At 45.6% G+C, this 16705-nt stretch overlaps 1 protein-coding gene across 8 annotated transcripts in view; it reads right to left on the bottom strand.

Moving 5' to 3' along the window:
* LOC119461658 (solute carrier family 41 member 1) overlaps nucleotides 1–16705 on the bottom strand; it is a 54738-nt gene that overhangs the window by 8629 nt on the left and 29404 nt on the right. For 4 of the 8 annotated variants that reach the window (XR_007468199.1, XR_007468202.1, XR_007468197.1 and 1 more), the window contains 5 exons: nucleotides 15081–15231; nucleotides 13908–13981; nucleotides 11441–11575; nucleotides 8414–8562; nucleotides 3446–4579 (listed from right to left, as the gene is read on the bottom strand). Coding sequence is in view for 2 of the 8 variants with exons in the window: in XM_049671854.1 (XP_049527811.1) it covers nucleotides 4417–4579; nucleotides 8414–8562; nucleotides 11441–11575; nucleotides 13908–13981; nucleotides 15081–15231 (672 nt within the window). In the remaining 6 variants the exon portion in view is untranslated. The remainder of the gene's footprint in view (nucleotides 1–3445; nucleotides 4580–8413; nucleotides 8563–11440; nucleotides 11576–13907; nucleotides 13982–15080; nucleotides 15232–16705) is intronic. The other 4 variants (XR_007468198.1, XR_007468201.1, XM_049671854.1 and 1 more) reach the window with 2 other exon arrangements.

Here is a 16705-nt window from a genome sequence, read left to right as displayed (position 1 = left end):
CCTCCTTTCAAAATTGAGCTAACCCACCAGAACGGCTGACAAATGTTGAACTTTGCAAGAAGAATGCGTTTAGTGTTAATTGTGCTTCCTAAAGAAGAATGTGTACTGTTACGGTTGATCACTTTGCTTTACAAAATGTGCAGCAGGCAATGCCTCAACAGAGAAGCTCTTGCTCTAAAGAACAGTCCAAAGAAAAGTTCTCATATTAAATTGCTATAGGTGCTAAGAAATAACACCAAAATAATAGACAAAAAGCAAAAAAAAAAAGAAAAAACGGAAGACACCAAGAAACACAAATGCATTTGCACCCACACCACCGAGGCAAGAGATTAAAAGTACAGCAATCAAAAAGCAAAACTCAACCTAATTAATTTGCTATTGTTGTTTGCTTTATATGTAAAATGTTTGGCACTGCTCCTTTGAATAAAGTGCCATTGTGAGTCGGCGCTTGTGTTTGCAATCTTTCATGAAAGTCTTGTTCCTTCGTAGGGTTTAGCCCTGTCACACGGCAGATCTAATGTAATTTACAACAAATGACATTCGATCATAATGTAATTTATTTTCTGTGACACAAGAAAACGTAATGACATTAATTCAAAATGACATTTTCTACAGAATGAATTCCCAGAACTCACTTGCATTCGATTTGGGACCGCATGTGTAGTCTTGACGCCAGGGATGTTCTAAAAAGATCGCTAATGACTCAAGTTTCTCTCATCTTTGTAATCAGAAACTACTTATCAGGTTTAATAAGCAAGTGCATGTTTAGTGACGTAAACTAGCATCACAACTTTTTGACAAAAGCTACTTTCACTTCAGTGGCTGCACGCCATTTGTTTAGTCCCGGCAGTTAGGTCCTTCCGTGCACGTGTGTTGAGGATTGCGTGCGCAGAGCCAAAAAGTTGCACGCAGTGGACTGAAGCAAAAATGCACGTTTTGATAAAGGTATGGCAAGACTATTTAAAAGACCTATGTCGTCGGCCATGTTGTCTTTTTTTTTTGTTTGGTGTGCCTAAGCTTGACTTGACTCTTACTGTTGTGTACCTGTGACAAATTGCTAAAATGACCAAGTATATATTTTTAAAGCAACTTTCTATTATTAAAAATTATTTTTTAAAAGATATACATGTGTTAAATGCAAGTTTTGTTAGCTTCTTTTTTTTCCTAAGGTCATGGTCATAATTTTGTTTTTTTTTCGCTGTGTGACAGCCACTCAGGGAAAATGACATTGCTCACTTAAATGTCATTCGATGGAAGTGACATTACATTTGCCGTGTGACAGGGCTATTATAAACACAAAGCCAGCAACTCGTCTCAAATACCCATTCTTTTGTTCCAGTTGGCAAACCCCTGCGCTCGAAAACAAGCAAATATTTGCAGTTGACGTACTTCACATTGGGAGATAACAAAAGAAAGGTGGCCAGTGCGTGCCATTACAGGGACTGCACATAAAAAATGTAAACCATCAACAAAGAGAGATGTGTTTAAAAGCCTGAAGGACCGATACAAGCATTACGACAGTGACGTGCAAAAACTAGATGCAAGAACATAAGCCCCATGCATTTCTTGCATGCAAGCAAGAGATATCTGCTGCGCAACTTGCAACCTCATAAATTCATATCTTCTTCGCAGGGCCGCAAAAGCAGCACCAGAGATTAGTTCCTTCTAAAATATGACACATGCACAGACAGAAAGATAATTGAAGAAGAGGAACCGTCAACACACTCCGCATCGCAGATAATTCCGCCGACATGACGCCGACATGCTATCATGCTGTCCGAGGACATGCTGTTCGAACGAGAAAGTACCAAGAGAGAGCTCGAGAGATCCAAAGTACACGATGCCGTGGAAGAGCTTTCAGGAGTGCTGAATCGCGGGCAAAGTTGTGATGCCCAATGCAAAAAAACTGGAGCGCAGTGGATGCAAGAGGCATCTCGCATTCCGTGCTGCACACTCGGACTAGGAGTTGTTTAAAAATAGCGTACTTCACTCTCTTTCCATACAGTGCACTTAAGTTTAGAGTGAAGGATGTGAATTCCTGCCGCATGACCTATCATCAAGACTGGAGGCAGTTCAGCCTAAAGTCTCGTCAGAAGGACGAGAAACATTGCAAAATGAGCCACACCCTTCTTGGCACAGTCGATGGTTCATGCTGGCAGCTACAATCAGCGACTGTCAAATAAAAAAGAAAAGGAGAAGGTTGCATCTTCGATGCATTTGCTTAGACCTCTAGTGCACTGGTTGGCACTGCTGGGGAAGTATTCCTGAGCATTCGCTTTTGGAGATACGATCACTTCCGCAAGATTTCGCGCGAGTCGGCACTACGCAAATCAAAGTATACGACCGGCAGTGTTCCAGGCACTGTTAGCTTGGCACACTGCCAGGAATGTTGTCGGCTCTATACGCCAGCGTGTCCAGTGCCAAGTCATGCGAAATCTTGCCAAAGCGACTGCTTGAGAACACCGTCCCTAAGTACTGCATCACTGTCGTGCGGCAAATTACAGATAACAGACGAGGAGACGCCAGAAAAAAGAAGCCTCCTTTAGCTCGTCTGTTGGTCGTCACCACCGTGCGGTCCAGTGCCTAAACTACAACGTCCTCTCCTCCGCTCTAAATAAAATGCCCCGGTCAAAAAGCTGGCAAAAAGGCCCTGGCTACATCTTCAATGCAAGGGCCCATGACTGTAAAGACGGAACAGTGCACTTGCATTCACTCTTGCATCCACTTTCACCTGTGAACACGGACAGGGTTGTGTTCCAAGACCCTAGCAGTGCTCCAAGGCCCTGTTTACACTTGCAGGGAAGAACTAGCAAAGTGGCAACAGCGGTTGAACGGTGCTCGCCACGGCAGCAAAAGCAGGTGGAAAGCCAGGCAATGAGCACACAACTGTTACGGGACTGACATCTTGCCAAGTGAGTAACTCTGTCCCATGTTGCAAGATAATGGGATCCCTGGGTGGGAACTTGGTGTATGAACACCCAGCTTGGCAGCTAAGAGTAGCATTCAGCATGTCCATGCTTTCAGATGCCCTCTATGGGCATTTTCACTCTATACAAGCGGCATCAGAAGTGTGAAGCATTTGACGTGTAGTGGCCACATGCGGGAGCGTTGTGCCTCGAGTGATTTCAACTCTACCAGCACTTTGATTCTCCTGCAGCCTGACACTGAACACAGCACCCAGCCATCACGTTATTTGCAAAAAGATGCGTGCATTTGCTCGAGACAATTAGCTAAAAGAATTGAGATGATTCCTTCATAAAAAATCACCATTAATGAATGCTCAAAAAAAGCACTGAGATGAGCCTCTGATCCGACAAGTACAGTAGTCCAAAAAGGTTTAGCCGTATTTTAAGTGCAATTGAAGAATTTCTATGAGCACACCCTGTGAAACGGAGTTGCGACGATTCAAACTTTTTGGATGCATGTATACTTGAATAAAACATACCTCACAGGTATAAGTGACATTGTCAAAATGTGAAGTAAATGGTGCAAGTATCACTTCACAACACACTTTTGCCCCCTTTTGCCACTTTGTTGACTGTTTCTTCCAAAACCGCAGTTGTTGGCCGCAGCTTGATGTCTTTAAGTCCCAACATAACACCTAGGCTATGAGGGACACAGGATTGGGCAGGAGAGGTCTTCGGATTCATTTTGACCACCTGGGGTTCTTTGCAAACTTTTCATCACCATCAAGATATCCATGCGCTGCATGCTATAACAAGAAACAACGCGAGGTGGTGGGCAACCCATTAAAATTACATGCATAGTTTTCCTTGTGTCGCAGCTCATGGCATTTCGACAAACCAACTGTCCTCCAACAACTTTGACACACATTTGTCACATTGCCCTGCGAGGAAAAATTAAAAAGAAGAAAAAAAAAATGAAGCCAGAGATCTCAAAGAGATGACACCTCAGTATGGTGCCAACAATGGTGAACCTGTCAGAACTGTTGACTGAAGGGGCACCGACACCAAACTTCACCAGCAGCAACAACCAACGATACGACAGACGTACAACACCGGTCAACATGATTATCTGCACTGCAAATAGGACATCCTCGAACGCCGAAGCTGCAGCAGGGGATAGAGCTGATGCCGGCTCGAATGCTGGAACGATTAGAGGGAGCCCCGTTTGGAAGCATCACGTGACGGGACTCTGGAAGTGGTATCGAGACTCTGCTGCTTCGCCAGCAGCCGCCGACAGCAGTGAGGAGAGCCATACCTCCGATGCCAGTTGATGCGACAGGCCTAGGTTTTCGAAACAGCACAACTATCCACGCTGCTATGCTGTCCTCAGACACTGAGACCATCGTGAAGACAACTGCAGACATTAGAGGGCATGGGTGGGAAAGGTGTCCTCGAAGACGGTGCAGGGAAAGTGGAAGGTGCAGTCGTCAGTCGCCAACGTCTGAATCACCGTCTCCGATGGAGTCCAGCAGGAGGAAGGAGAGTGCCAACAGAGCCGTGCCCGCCAGGTCACCTAGGGCCGTCAGGTAGGGGATGGCCGAGTTGTCGGGATCCACCGCTCGGCTCCACATCCAGTGCACCATGACATGGGCCATGTACAGCAGAAGCAGCACCTGCACGGATGGGGGACTTTTTATCACAGTCACCTCAGCTGCACTTTTACTGGCCTCTGCTGCGGACATACTAAAATAAGGGCCAGTGGCGCACCGACGGGGGGGATTCGGGGGTTGTAACCCCCCCTTGAGGCCCACTTAGCCCCCCCTTTTGTTTAACCCCGTTTCTTTCCTTACGCATTTGAGTACTGCAACTAAGATGTAAGGCGCGCAATCGTCTGCACACTCGTAAAAAGCACATTTTTTTGACAATTTCCCGTGAAGAAATCGAAATTAGTGCTGTTTAGATGGTATTGGCAAACTGTCAAACCCCCCCCTGGCAGAGATCCTGGGTGCGCTACTGATAAGGGCTGCCAGGTGTGACTATTTCATGCAAAACTGGCCACTACTTCTGGCTACTCACAATTGGGACCTCGCAGCAGCAAGAATATTCACTTTCCCACTAGTACTTGGCTACTATTTTGGCTAGGGGTGTCTGAAGACTTAAATATAGGATTTGAATTGAATAGTGACTGCTTAAATAATTTGTTATATATAATATGAATTGAATAGTGACTGCTTAGATAATTGGATTCGCGAATTGAATATGGTGGAACCCTGTTGATACGTTCTTCGCTGTTGCACTTTCCCGGCTGCTACGCTGCGTTTTCGCAGTCCCGACTTAAATCCTAATTCCCGCTGAATTCCATGTGCTATGTTCCCATTTCATGTCACCATTCTGTAATGTTCCCGTATCTTGTGTTTGAACCTGACGGTCACATAAATTTAGTGGTGCAGAGGGAAATTTGCTCTCGCACGTCGCAAGAAGTGGCCGGTACATTGCAACAAGCAAACAATACATTGTAAAAAGCAACCAGAGTTTACAATAAGCGACTGAAGTTGCACAAGCCAGGCGCTGCACAAGCATCATGAGATAACGTGCACACAGCAGTTGGCAAAGCACACGAGAAATTGTGCAATGGTTAAAACCTACTGCAAACCATGTACACTGGGTCAAATCCGCCGAGCACAGGGCTACATTTATTTTCATGCCTACAAGGTTCTTATTTGCGTTGCATAATCATCGGTTCTCTTTGGTTAGTTTCGCCGCAATAGAGCCATATTATGTGGTGAAGCATATGCAAAATATTAAGGTGAAGCATACCAAGAGTGGACAGGGGCCACTGTCACGGAACGTCGTGTTGCTTATTATACGTGTCCCTTAATTAAACACATGTGCATGCACCGTCCCCAGTCACAATGCGAGTGCCAAGATGGAGAATAACTGCACTGGCTGCCATTCAGAACTACTTCTGACATTTCTGTGGCGATTTGCGCCCGTCCTCACTACTACAATTTTTTTCCACAGTCCCTCAAAAAACTTAACGAGGTTCTACTGTATCTACATTGGGTCTTTAGAATATTCGGTGTAATTTAGTGACAGGTGCGGCCGTGGTTGGTGCCCTGATACGTGCAGCCTTTCCACAATGCACGGTCTCCATCGGTACAAAGTTTGTCCAGGTCAACAGGAGCGATTGAAACTATTCCCCTATGCAACATGGTCAGATACAACGGCGGTAAGAGCAGCACATACGGAAATCATGAAAACATATGCAAAGAAGGGGCAAATTAGGCACCAGAAGGTAAGAGATCGTAGAGAATACAGGCGTTTACATACGCAGATTCATGCATTCACGTGTGTTCACGCATGCAATTTGGAGCTTTTAGTCTAAACAAGAGCTTAAAACTTGGTACACGCAATCACAATGGTTACTGGCTGGTCGCTTGTGAACCCGAACAGCACTACTACGCCCACCAGTCTAAACAGTACATGTGATCTTGGGACTGATCACCGATGAGCCACCCATACATAATAATCTGATCAATGATCAATGCTCAAATGTTATCTTTGGAATATCACCTATCACCTATCAGCGTGCAGTATGCTTCCAACGGCAGGGGCCGTATTCTGAAACGTTCCACTTCGGCGATAGTTTGCCTAGGCGATAGTTGCGTTCAATAAATCAACCGGCTGCTTACCCGTGACGTCAGCATGCACTACTAACATGCGCTCTCGAACGCTTCGCAAAACACATGAGAGAGTGCACCGTGCGAGTGCAGAGCGGCTCGGGTGTGTTGTTTTCGAATGTATCGGCCGCAGTACAACACAGGCGTGTTCGTTTATCCAATATATGTCGGGAGCAGCCACTGACACTGTGTCGTCAAAATGACGTACACCGGAAATACTAGGTGGCGCGACTTATTTTCCGGTTTTGCTCAACCAGCCAATCAGAGCGTGCCTGAAAGCGAAAAGCGAAATATCGCCGAAGAGGAACGTTTCAGAATACGTCCCCAGTGCACCCTACACGCTGTAAAATAGATAGGTGAGGATGCTTATTGCAATAGGATTGGTGGCGATAGCTGTGAATACGTTGTGGGAGGAGATTTGCTCGTAGCGGAATAAGAAACTGAGTGCGCACCATCGTTTTCACGTGAGACGGGAGGGCGAGCATTGCGTGAAAGCTGATGCGGCGGGCGGCTACTGTTCTCGATCGCAAGTGCCTCATGCATTTTCTTGTTTACATGGGATCTAGCGGCCGGAAAACGTATCATACGATTCCAATTTAGTGATGTACTGAACGTTGGTGCCGAAGGATCGTGCTTTCCAGGAACATATGAACTGGTAAAGAATAAGCACAACTCTATTGGGTCATTTTTTGTGTTGTTGATCGTGAACGTTGGCGCCATGAAATTGTACGTAATGAGATTGTATCAGTGAGGTTCTACTATAATAAAAAAAAAAAGAATTGTGTGCTCCTCTCCAGCCTTTTCCGGTCTTCAGATGTCATGGCACCAGCAGGGTCATGCACCTGAAGTCACCAGGATAAAAGCTGTCCATGTACGAGGGGGCATCTGTTCTGATTCATCGGCTAGCATGCCTTTGCCATGCAGTCACCCGCCCACTCTTCCTCGACATCTCGCTTGCCTGTCGTGTGCTATCAACTGATGTCATCTTGTGTAGTGTGTTCTGCACTGCACGTGTGGAGGCAACAGCGTGTAGCCAAAAAGCGCGAAATCCTCATGAGTGGATGGTGTTTTCAAACAAGAAAAGTGTACCAATATGACGGTGCTGGCGTAGTGTCCACGTATCTCCTAGGAAATAATGTGGTGAGGAGGAGAGGGCGCCTGTAGGGAAGTTAGCGAAGGTGACAGAAAAACCACTTGGAGCTCAAAGTGGCTTAGGGGCTCTTTAAATTTTTTGGCATTGAATATTTGTTTCAATATTCAATTCGAAATCTACTATTCGGTATTTGCACAAGCCTAATTTTGGCTACTGCTGGAATCATTTTGGCATAAGGCGGTAGTGCAGCAAAGCTGCCAGTAACACCAAATCTGCCAGTAACACCAGTAACAGCCCTGCCTTAAGCAACAGTAGTACCATAATAAAAGATGCACTTCTTTCTATCTCTGGTGCCAGATTGACAAGCGACAACACTATTTTGAAGCCAACAGACAAAGGACTCTCTCATAACAGTGTTTATTGTCTGGTATGCCTGTGGCTATCATTTAGTCTCAGCTTGACTACTTCTCTCATCTGGGTGGCTACTTCTGGACTACGTACCATCAGGATTTTAGAGGCTATTTTATGAGCCTGCTTACCTTAATCCTAATACTTTTTCACTGCTTTTCTGTTTATTACCGATGGATGAAGTTTTGCATCGCCAGAGCAGCACATTGTGAATGTGGGAAGTGCAGTTAACTACGCGCGAGTCGAATGTGTCCATTAAATTCCATCGCCGGGTTGCATCTGCCTACCTTGACCCCCAACTCCCAGGTTTGTGTTCGGTCACTAACCTGCAGCACGGCAGCGGTGAGGTAGACTACAAGAAAGATGGGAGTGACCGACGTGTGGCCAGCCTTGAGCAGCCGGATGCCGTACGTGAACACCAGGTGTCCCGGAACCACCATCAGAAGCAGCACACGAGCAGTGCGCGCATGCACACCTGCGCAACCACATGGAGGTCTCACTGTCTGAAGTTCACCCACATGCATACAGTCAAACATTATTAGTTACAACAACGAATGGTGCAATACTCGCAATACTACAGTTCAGCACAGTCAAAATTCATTAGGTAAAATTAAAACCAGGAAATTTAAGACCAGTGTAACTTCATCACGTATGCCAAAGCTCTCCCACTAAGTGTTTTTTTTTTTTTTTTTGCCATGCTGAATGCTTAGCCATGTGCCACGACACCTACCCTTGCCAAGCGGAACCAGCAGCATTTGCGGAATGCCGAAAATGACATCTCAGAGCGGGGTAAGTACGCTGGCATGGCCTCTGACCTCTTCAGCTCGCTGGGCGTCGCCCAAGGCCATGCGCGGAAGTTGACCACGCTGTCGAGTATTTACACGGCTATGCTGAGAGTGACATTCTCGGTGCAGTGGATATGAAAATTTTACACATGCTTGTGAGAGTGGGTAGCTTGTGCCTGCTACTTCACTGCTGTTGGTGTGCTGCAAAAAAGTCTGTCTCATATATCTAGAGTGAGCAAATGCCAGCGCAGAAGAGTTCACTGTGTATATGACAAGTTCACGTGGCTTCATTATGATGAGTCTTAAATGCATTTGAATCTTGTAAAATTTTAGCAAGAGTTCAGTATACCTATAAATTCAGTACAGTCAAACCTCGTTAATATGTACCCGTTTAATGTGTAATTACGTTTTAAATGTAGTCGCAAAGATTCCCCCACCCAGCCCCCATTGAACCCCATGTATGGGCTGACCGCTTAAGCCGTAGTCGTCCATTGCCCACCAAACGGTTAGTGCATACTATTTTTCTTTCTTGTTCTACACGCACAGTCTCATGTGCGCAGATGTTCCATTCTTGAGTCGCGACATCCGGAGACAGTCGCCAGTGATAGCGAACTTAAAACATGGCTACCATGACTTATTTCCTGCTCATACAGCAGTTCCCGATGGCCATGCACAAAAGCATGGCCTTCGAGATTAGCTCCAGGTAACGCAGAGAAGCTGCCAGTAGGGTGTGCGAATTCGCTGTCGCCGTCGAATCCAATTCAAGCAGTAACCGCACAGAAGCACGTTTTATTGTGAAGCACATTTCTGCCGTCACTGTGGACGTCGCTTTGAGGTTCCGTATAAAGTCCAAACATGGCAACACGTACACTGTGTGTGCGAGTGAAAGCTTGCGAGGGTCAGCCGACTCAATCATGCGCGCGCGAGGAAGAGAGGCGGGGCGGAAGTGTGCTTCTGTCGCGCGCGAGGCACGGCGGGGCAGGCGAGAAAGGGAGGAGTTTACTTCGGCCAAACTTCGGCGGCGGCGGACGTATCTTGCAAGCGATCTGCAATGTGGAAAAAGTGAGTGCCCGCACGGGCCTCATCTTCAAAGCGATCTGCAGACAAAGTGCAACTAGTGCCAGTAGCTTCATTCGCGCTGTGCTTTCGGCGTCGAGTTCGCGTTGAAGTGAGAGACGTGCGGCACGCTCGCTGCTGCTGCCGCACCTCCTCACTCCAGCGTTTTGAGAGCAACATTTCAGCGGTCATCGAGAGAGATGTGTTCATGTTTACCTGTGCGCACATTTGCTTGTTAATTTAGTTGGTAAGCGGGCCTCATAGACAAACTGCCTCGTGGCCTTATCGAGTTCGAAGATGCCGTCGTCGCGGCAAGGCTGCCACAGCGGCAAGTGAAGATTACCAATTTTTTTGCTGCCTACCCGCAAATAAAGCCTGTCTGAGTGCGTGTGTTTGAGAGCGTCATGACGCAGTTCTTTAAGTAGCCATTTAACTGGCATTGGCAGTTAATTCGTACATCGTTTAGTACGTACCTAAATGTCATTCCCGGCCGACTACGTATTAACGAGGTTTGACTGTATATCTGTGTTCGCTATAACGACATGTTAGGCAGATGTCGTTATACTGATTGTTGCATAAATACAACAGATATAAACAGCTCTTCCAGCTAGTTCCCTGCACCTTTCACAATCAAATGTTTGGATTTTGTTTTTGTATAATGCCATGTTTTGGTGCATTACTAGACCGATTCATCAAGCATAAACTGGAAGCCTGTTTCATCCAGAACGTATTGCACTTGCCAGAAACAAACTGCACATGTCAGCTCATTACACTGTTAGCAGTTCAGCTTGAGTGCTCATACATTACATTGTGATTTACGTTTCGTACATTATCACATGCCTAAATAATACTTAAAATGTTCTATATGTGTTATAAAAGTCTTTTTTCAGAACAAATGTGCTTGTAAACTAATTTTTCTATGAGTATACAAGATAAACCAAGCATAGCAAAAGCAGGTCGCTGTGCAGGAAAATATGGCACAATAACAAAACTTGAGAAATGTTTTGAGCTTCTTTGTAAAGAACTTGGGAAGAACTGCAATGAAATTTTTACCAATGTAAAAAGCCTAGCTTAACAGAATGTAGATACAGTGCAGTGACTGTGCAAAACTTTACATTAGAAATACAAATGGATGAGTCACGAAAAGCTACGAAAAATAGACTTTTTTTATATCGAAACTAAAAGAAAAACCCTGGCATTACGACCTGCTGGGAACGACTCAGAACCCAGAATGGTGAGAACCCAGCCCAGCTCCTGGGCTTGAGCTCCGAGAGTGGGCAACGCACACTGTGTCCTGAAGATCTCAAAGGCCATGTTCTGGGATATGCATCACACATGCTGACCACATGCCTGTGTCGTCTGTCAAGGTGCTACTTGAAGGATGTTAATAAAAAATTTAGACAACTAGCAGCACAGCAGCTCTGCCAAGATTGCTTCAGTGGTGCATGATTCTCATTTATAACCAAATTAGGCAAAGTGAAAAGTTTGCCTTTTTAAGGAGGGAAGACTCACTCTTGCCGAAGAAGGCAGTGAAGGGATTAAGGCAGACGGATGGGTCCGAAGCAGGCAGGAACCCCAGCGTCGCCCTCTGGTGCAGGAAGGTGGAGATGCGGCTTGCCTGCACTGCCACAAGGTTGCCGCCCACGCCTGCATGCAGTTATAAGCCATAAAGTCAAGTCAAGGGAGGAGAAAAGGCAAGAGGAGCCTCCGTGTATGGCTGCAGTTGTTTGCCAATCACCTGCCCAACTTCACATCTATGTAAACAATTGCCATTCTTTGTGCAAGTACAGTCCACTGTTAAAGGAAACACCAAATTAGTATATTTCTGGACTGATTAAAGCCAAGTTTTGACACGAAGGCTTCAGCTACAATTTTTTTTTCTAATGTAGGTTAACTAACTTGTCGTACCAACTATGTACTTTTTAACAGCAGAGCTGTTTAAGCCGAGCGTAATGTGTCAACCGCGAACAGAAAATGTGGGCCGATCCTGGCGGTAGCACAGAAAGGGTCCAAGCGCAATGGCACAAACCCATGTGAACTAGCGATAAGCATGGTTGGGACTACTTAAGCTTAGTCAGTCATCGATAGCCAATCAATAGCCAATTGATAATCGATTAATAATCAATACATTCCAGAAAATGCTGGGGATGAGTTGGTAGTGCTTAGCCTAGCCCAAAAGCCAGGACTAGCTAGATGCCCATCAGCTCCGCTGTCTCTTTAGGATTGCACCTCCAGTGCAAGCTACGCTAATTTTTTTTCCAGCAAACTTGATGATATGATCAAGTTATGTTGGTTCAGATACTAATTACACGTCCTCTTTAAGAGTGGACAATACTGCACATGCAACGTTCAAATTGCACCTACAGGTAAACCTCGATATAACGAAGACAATAAATTCGGCACTTTGGTTCGTTATATCAAAATATAGTAATTGACCTTTTATGCAAATAAGTACAGTCGCCGATGTATCTTTCCGACACGAAAGAGGTTGCAAAATTTTCCGAATTATCGGGTTATAAGAATAACCACATATTTATTACAGCTTCATAATTTTATTTAATTTGAGAGTTGGCGACGAAATATAAGGTTCCACGCTGTATTGATGATATCTTCAGATCGCTGGTACGCAGTGAAGCCAGCCACGCTTTCACGTCCACTCCGCCCCCGCGGTTGATAGTTTTGCCCGCAGTGGGACGACGCTATCATGGACAGCGCCAGCAGCTGGGAGACTTCATCAGCCTCTTGCTTCAACGCATCTCGGAAACTCGCGATTGCGCAACCTCGAGTACTAAGCACGTGGGAGGACGGTGCACATGGTGCCACTGGCATCTTGGCAGGCCCACTTTTTGTACACGCAGCACATTACCTCTAAAACAGGGTGCGCAGGCTACGTATGTGCTCAGCCGCACTGATAGCCATGGGCAGCCACAGCTCGCTCCCCCCCCCCCCCTCCCCTTGTCTCTGCTCGCACAGGAAGACGGTGCTCATCAAGCCACCATCCCTCTCAGCTCACCCTCGCACGCTTGCACTCACACCCAATGCATAGAATGTGTGGGCACGACAGGATCTTATCGCATTTTAACTTAATACAGAACATGATGCTGTTCTGCTTCGGTGGTTGCTCTTGACTTGTGCGGCGCGCGATTTGAGAGGTGCGTGTGCAAGCAGCCGCTCGTAATTCAACCATTTTATCACCTGCGCCTGCATAAGTTTCCATTTATCATCTCGGTTTTCCTTAGCGGTGACAGTGAAATTTCGTTAGACTGAAATCGTGTATAAACAGACTTCATTATATTGAGGTCCTTAATACATGGTGTTTGTTCTACGGAAAAGAAGTAATAAAAAGTTAAATACTTCGTTATATCGAGGTTTAACTGTGCTTGATACATCGATAAAACACTAGCATTTGTCAATTCTGGGGCGCACTCCCATTGCTTCCAATGAAAAGCAAGATGGCCAGAAGGCTAGTTCTCTTAAAATGTCATTATGCTCCAGGAAGGCAATGACTGGTCTGACCTGCGTAAGTTTGGCCACATTAAAGTGGAATCGAGTAGACAATATGGCTATCACACCGAACAAAATGGTCACGGTGTTTGGTCGAACATTTTGTGGCCTTATGCGTTGAGCTGACGACGCAGCACATGGAGTTCTTAAAACTGGCCCTTAGTGTTCACAATGTGCTCCCCTATGAAAACAGTGCATTCGTGCATCACCATCGCATATGTTTCAGGGTTCATTTCAGATCGTTAACTCACGTCAAACGTCAGAAGAAACACAAGGCATAAGGTATCGTCATAACTGCTTACAGTAAATGGTACCGTACTAAAATATGCATAACCAATCTATGTCTTTGTAGAAATTGACCTAAAGAACTTAAATGATACGAGCCCTGAGGTCCAGCCGTCTCAGTCGACTAGCTCAAGAGGAGTGCCTCATATCCAGTCAAGCTGAATTAAGATACAGAATGCAAAGCACACACCGTTTATGACAGGCTGGAAGACAGCAATGCCATGGAAGCGGGAGACAGCGAAGTCCAGGATGCAGCCTCCCACACTGCACAACAGAAGGGGCAATTTTCAGTTGAGCTAAGGCTGGATGCACCATCCTACACCCATTCGCAAGAGAAAAGGGCATCACTCACACAAGAAGCACTAACACACATTCTACTCACACCACACTGTACAGCACATAAATGGGGACCCAGTTTGCCCAACCTGTAATCGGTGCGCAGCCTATTCGCTAAACACATGAGTCTTACAGGGGTTAACTGACTATTTGATTCGTTGGAGCTCCACATATCAAATTAACACGCAGGCAATAAATGAGCAACACACCAACAATGAAAGGAGCACTCAGGAGCTGGTTTTACAACAGTTCTTAAAGCAAACAGCTTTCTTAGTACCTTTCTTTGGCTCTTCCAGCTGTGGCTCAACCTCATGGCTAACAAGTTAGTGTCAAGGGAGGCAGCCAATGTACAGTCAACTGCAGAACCACAGGATCTGAGAAAAAGTTGTATATCTCCACAACCTCAGAATACAGCCAGGTATTGGGATTCCCAACCTCTAGGACTAGTACATACTAACATAGAGTGGCAAGGTCTTACTGGTTATGGTCACAAATAGGTTGGAAATTCAATGTTTTCTGAGATACCATGGTCTGCAAACTTTTGCAGTAGACTGTATCAATTGCGACAGCTCAATGGTTAGCATGTCCTGAGCCCTGTTGAACTACCACAGCAGCTTAAACTTGATCCCCAGTGACGCTGCCGGTGTGAGCAAAGTTTCATTTTTCTTCAACCTATGGCAGACACATAGCTTACACTGGATTTTAATTATCTTCCTCTGGATTCTATACGTTGTGTCCCAACCGTGGCTTTTGGCTTTCTCACGCTGTGGCTCACACAACGTGAACCAATGGCACACAGAGTTGAAACAATGAAAAAGAAATGTAAACGTAGACTACAGGCTGTGCCTTGAAGTGCTCACATGTGCTCCAATACGCTCACTGTGAGTGCAAAACCCTATAGTAAAGCTCATAATTCCTGTGCACCCCCAGAGCCAATGTACTACACACAAAGCTCTCGGGGCACCCAACATTTGGGGCCCCTAGTCTAAAGCTCTCCAATATTGCAGGCAGCATCGGCACTGCGCACCTGGAAATGACCATGGCGGAGATGACGGGCGTCCACCCGGTGTAGAGCACCTCCTGGGTGTGGGGGTTGGCGCATGCCAGCACTCCCCACAAGGGTAGCAGCAACGCCACTGCCACCAGCACCACAACCACCAGCCACATTTGGTGCACCTCTGCGGAGAACAACAGTACAGGAGAGGATGCCATTTAGGCCAATCTGGTAGAGTTACTACAACTTAGACACAAATATAATGCCACCGTCAGCAATTTTATCAGCAAAATAAAATGACTTTATTCCAAAGTACAGTATGGAGAATGCAGTATGGAACAGCACACTATGAAAACATTGCAAATAAGCTTGCTAGTCACTATATAACGCTGTCACGAATATCTGAGCAATATTGTTGCTGTATGTGCAGCCAACAACCCACAATTCCACTCAAAATCTACAGTTGCCTGAGAATAGCAGCATTCTTTTTCCTTTTCTTAATCATCAATGTTACATATGGTTCTGCTGTGCCTTAATGCTTCTAACAAATTCTGTTATTATTTCATTTTGTGAAGCATTTATTTTTTGTATTTTGTGTGTTATTCTACATAATAATTTGCTATGTACCACTCTGCTATGATCACTCTGAGATTACAGCACAGTCAACTTCTGTTAATTCAACCCTGATGGAACCTACAAAATTGGTCGAATTTAACTAGAGGCAGACAAAAAGACAAAACACACTGCTGATACAATTGATAGTATTTGCCCCGATTCTAACATGCCCCCAAATCGAACTTACAACCATTTTTCATGGGTTCAAAGTAGAAAAATTATGTAAAAATGACATTAGAGCTCCTAAACAAAGTAGAAATCGAACAAGAACCCAATTTTTTTAGCAAGAAAAACGCAGCATGCCTTGAATTCTGGCAAAAGAAGCATGAAAACAGCAAATTTTACCGTCAGAGAATGGAACTTCATTTAATATCCATCATCACCACTTCAATGCTGTCATAAAGAGCCACATCATCTCATTCTCTATTGCTTTTTTGGCGTGCTGACAGACGCCAATTTGCAGATGTTGTATACCGTCCTCGACTGCTGCGATAATCTTGGGGAAAGGCAGGGTGATCGAAACGTTGAACCCATGTCCCTTGGCCAATACGGATACTTCTGGTGTTGAAAAACACAGGGATGATAGGTTCGTCACAAAGGTGCTTGGAGGATCTACCGGCGACTTTTGGTGCTGAACCAGCCTGCTAAGTTTTTTTTTTTGTTGCGATGCCTTGCGCTTGCTGGCTTCTGTAGAGGTAGCTTTCTTTGCAAAGTCTTCCAAGGATGGCATCATTCCGGGAATACAACGTTCCAGCTTGCGTCAGGTAAAGAAAAGGTCCAGTTCTTTCTTCCCGATCGTCGCGCGGCACCCTTGTACGCGTGCATTAAGCAAGCATCGCTCAGTTTCGGAGATGATCTGCAGGCCTTTCAATGATAAAACCGGACGTTTCAGATGCAGGCTGTGGGGGGGGGTTAACACCATTCTCCGTTGCACGTTCGGATGAACTCCGGATGGCTCTTGGCACTCCAGGTGGCACCAGCTATTCCTTAGCAAGCTGTATGGTCTTTTGGCCAAAATTTCTACGTATAGAATCAAAGGCAAA

This window comes from Dermacentor silvarum, chromosome 8 (genome assembly GCF_013339745.2).
Source record: "Dermacentor silvarum isolate Dsil-2018 chromosome 8, BIME_Dsil_1.4, whole genome shotgun sequence".
Classification (NCBI taxonomy): Eukaryota; Metazoa; Arthropoda; class Arachnida; order Ixodida; family Ixodidae; genus Dermacentor; species Dermacentor silvarum.
This window is presented reverse-complemented; position numbering and strand designations above follow the sequence as displayed.